Source organism: Myotis brandtii, unplaced genomic scaffold (genome assembly GCF_000412655.1).
Source record: "Myotis brandtii unplaced genomic scaffold, ASM41265v1 scaffold1077, whole genome shotgun sequence".
NCBI lineage: Eukaryota > Metazoa > Chordata > Mammalia > Chiroptera > Vespertilionidae > Myotis > Myotis brandtii.
The window spans coordinates 1,046,680-1,048,672 of record NW_005353666.1 but is presented as its reverse complement, the minus strand read 5'-3'; the positions used below and the strand labels follow the sequence as shown (position 1 = coordinate 1,048,672).

At 62.2% G+C, this 1,993-nt stretch overlaps 3 protein-coding genes across 3 annotated transcripts in view; all 3 read left to right on the top strand.

Annotated features, from left to right (window-relative positions):
- Positions 1–772, top strand: part of LOC106726667 — a 29,165-nt gene extending 28,393 nt beyond the window's left edge. Inside the window, exon 6 of the mRNA XM_014542393.1 lies at positions 667–772. Within this exon, the coding sequence (XP_014397879.1) occupies positions 667–772 (106 nt within the window). The remainder of the gene's footprint in view (positions 1–666) is intronic.
- Positions 773–997: 225 nt separating this feature from the next.
- LOC102244757 (C-C chemokine receptor type 6) lies at positions 998–1,772 on the top strand. The gene is made up of 3 exons (XM_005857178.2): positions 998–1,063; positions 1,187–1,263; positions 1,362–1,772. Exons 2-3 carry the CDS (start codon positions 1,255–1,257, stop codon positions 1,770–1,772), a joined length of 420 nt encoding a protein of 139 aa, XP_005857240.1. The 5' UTR covers positions 998–1,063; positions 1,187–1,254.
- The window catches only part of LOC106726663, a 59,278-nt gene continuing 59,053 nt past the window's right edge, over positions 1,769–1,993 (top strand). The window contains exon 1 of the mRNA XM_014542384.1: positions 1,769–1,978. Coding sequence (XP_014397870.1) covers positions 1,769–1,978 — 210 coding nt within the window. The remainder of the gene's footprint in view (positions 1,979–1,993) is intronic.

The window sequence follows — 1,993 nt, the reverse complement described above, 5'->3', positions numbered from 1 at the left end:
ACGACCGGACACTTAGCATATTAGGCTTTTAGTATCACTCAACTTCTCGCTATGATGTGTACTGACCACCAGGGGGCAGACGTTCTGGTAGGTGAGCTTGCTGCTGTGGTCCAGCCAATCGGGACTGAGCGAGACAGGCCAGACCTGCCCTGGAGCCCTCCCACGGCCCCTCCCCAGCTGGCCAACCTCCCTCGTCCCTCCTTGGCCCGGATGGTGCAACGGTGGGGTCCCGCGGCCTGGCCTGTGCCCTCTTGCAATCCTGGACCCCTCGGGGGATCCTGGATCCCACAGGCCAGGCCGTGGGACCCCACTGGTGCACGAATTCGTGCCCCGGGCCTCTAGTGTAGATATACACATTCCTGCTGCCTTTCCCGGCCACCCAGGCTTGTCAGCATATCCTGAGGCTGGCCCTCAGGTTCAGAGTTTAAAGAAACCCCATGGCCGGCTCTCACGTGCGGTGCGTGAGCACCCTGAACTGCGCCGTAAGCGCCTTGCAGGTTAGCCCTGCGAGCTGTCAGCTTTCGGACCGACTCCTCTGCACAAAGCTCTTCAGGGGGCCCGGCTGCCTGCGCTTCCCCTGGGTTTGGCCTGAAGGGTTTTGTGCAGATCAGAGTCTGCGGTTTGCTGGCGTCTCCCCTGTTCACCCTGTGGATCAGGAACCGGCAGGTCGCAGCTCACGGGCCACGTCTGGGCCAGCCCACCCGTGCGTGTGATTGTCCACGACCACTTCCAAGTCGTGCGGCAGAGCCGGCCGGCGTGGCTCAGGGGTTGAGCGTGGACCCATGAACCAAGAGGTCACAGTTCGATTCCCGGTCAGGGCACATGCCCCGGTTTTGGGCTCGATCCCCAGTGCGGGGTGGGGTGGGGAGGGCGCATGCAGGAGGCAGCCGGTCCATGATTCTCTCCCATTGATGTTTCTATCTCTCTCTCCCTCTCCCGTCCTCTCTCTCTAAAAAAGTAAATAAAAACCTATTTTTTTTTAAAGTAGTGTGGCTGAGACCCTGTGACCTGCCGAGCCTGAGACTTCTGTCTGGCCTCCCAGGAGGGGTGCTGCCCCCTGCTGGTGTGTTTGTGTGGCACACCTGTGTGCGCTCTTGTCCTGGCAGGACGGGCCATGCCCTGGACTGTCTGGCCCTCCCAGGATAATTGTCTTAACTCCGTGTCTTTTGCTTCCTTTCCTGCCCAGGGTCCCTCCTCTCCTGTCACCCCCGTGGGCGGGCCCACAGCTCTGCCGGAACCGGAACCGGCGGCACCATGAGTGAGGTGAGTGTCCCCGGGGTGTTGGCTGGGAGCACACGCTCGCTTCACTGTGGCTCCTTGTTAATTGCCCGGCAGCTGACTCTCCCTCCGCCCGTTCCCAGGAGTCAGGGAGCTACCTGGACGCCTACGACGACTATAACGCCACCGCGGACTACGCTGCGGACCCCACCCTCCTGTGCGTCCTGAAGGACGTCCGAGACTTCTCGCGGCTCTTTGTGCCCATCACCTACTCCCTGATCTGTGTCTTCGGCCTCCTGGGCAACGTCTTGGTGGTGCTCACCTTCGCGTTCTACAAGAAGGCCAAGTCCATGACCGACGTGTACCTCCTGAACATGGCCCTGGCGGACATCCTGTTTGTCCTGACGCTCCCCTTCTGGGCGGTGACGCACGCCACGGGCCAGTGGGTCTTCAGCAGCGCCCTGTGCAAGCTGGTGCGCGGCGTCTACGCCGTCAACTTCCACTGCGGCATGCTGCTCCTGGCCTGCATCACTACAAGAAGGCCAAGTCCATGACCGACGTGTACCTCCTGAACATGGCCCTGGCGGACATCCTGTTTGTCCTGACGCTCCCCTTCTGGGCGGTGACGCACGCCACGGGCCAGTGGGTCTTCAGCAGCGCCCTGTGCAAGCTGGTGCGCGGCGTCTACGCCGTCAACTTCCACTGCGGCATGCTGCTCCTGGCCTGCATCAGCCTGGACCGCTACGTGGCCATCGTGCAGGCCCCGGGGGCCTTC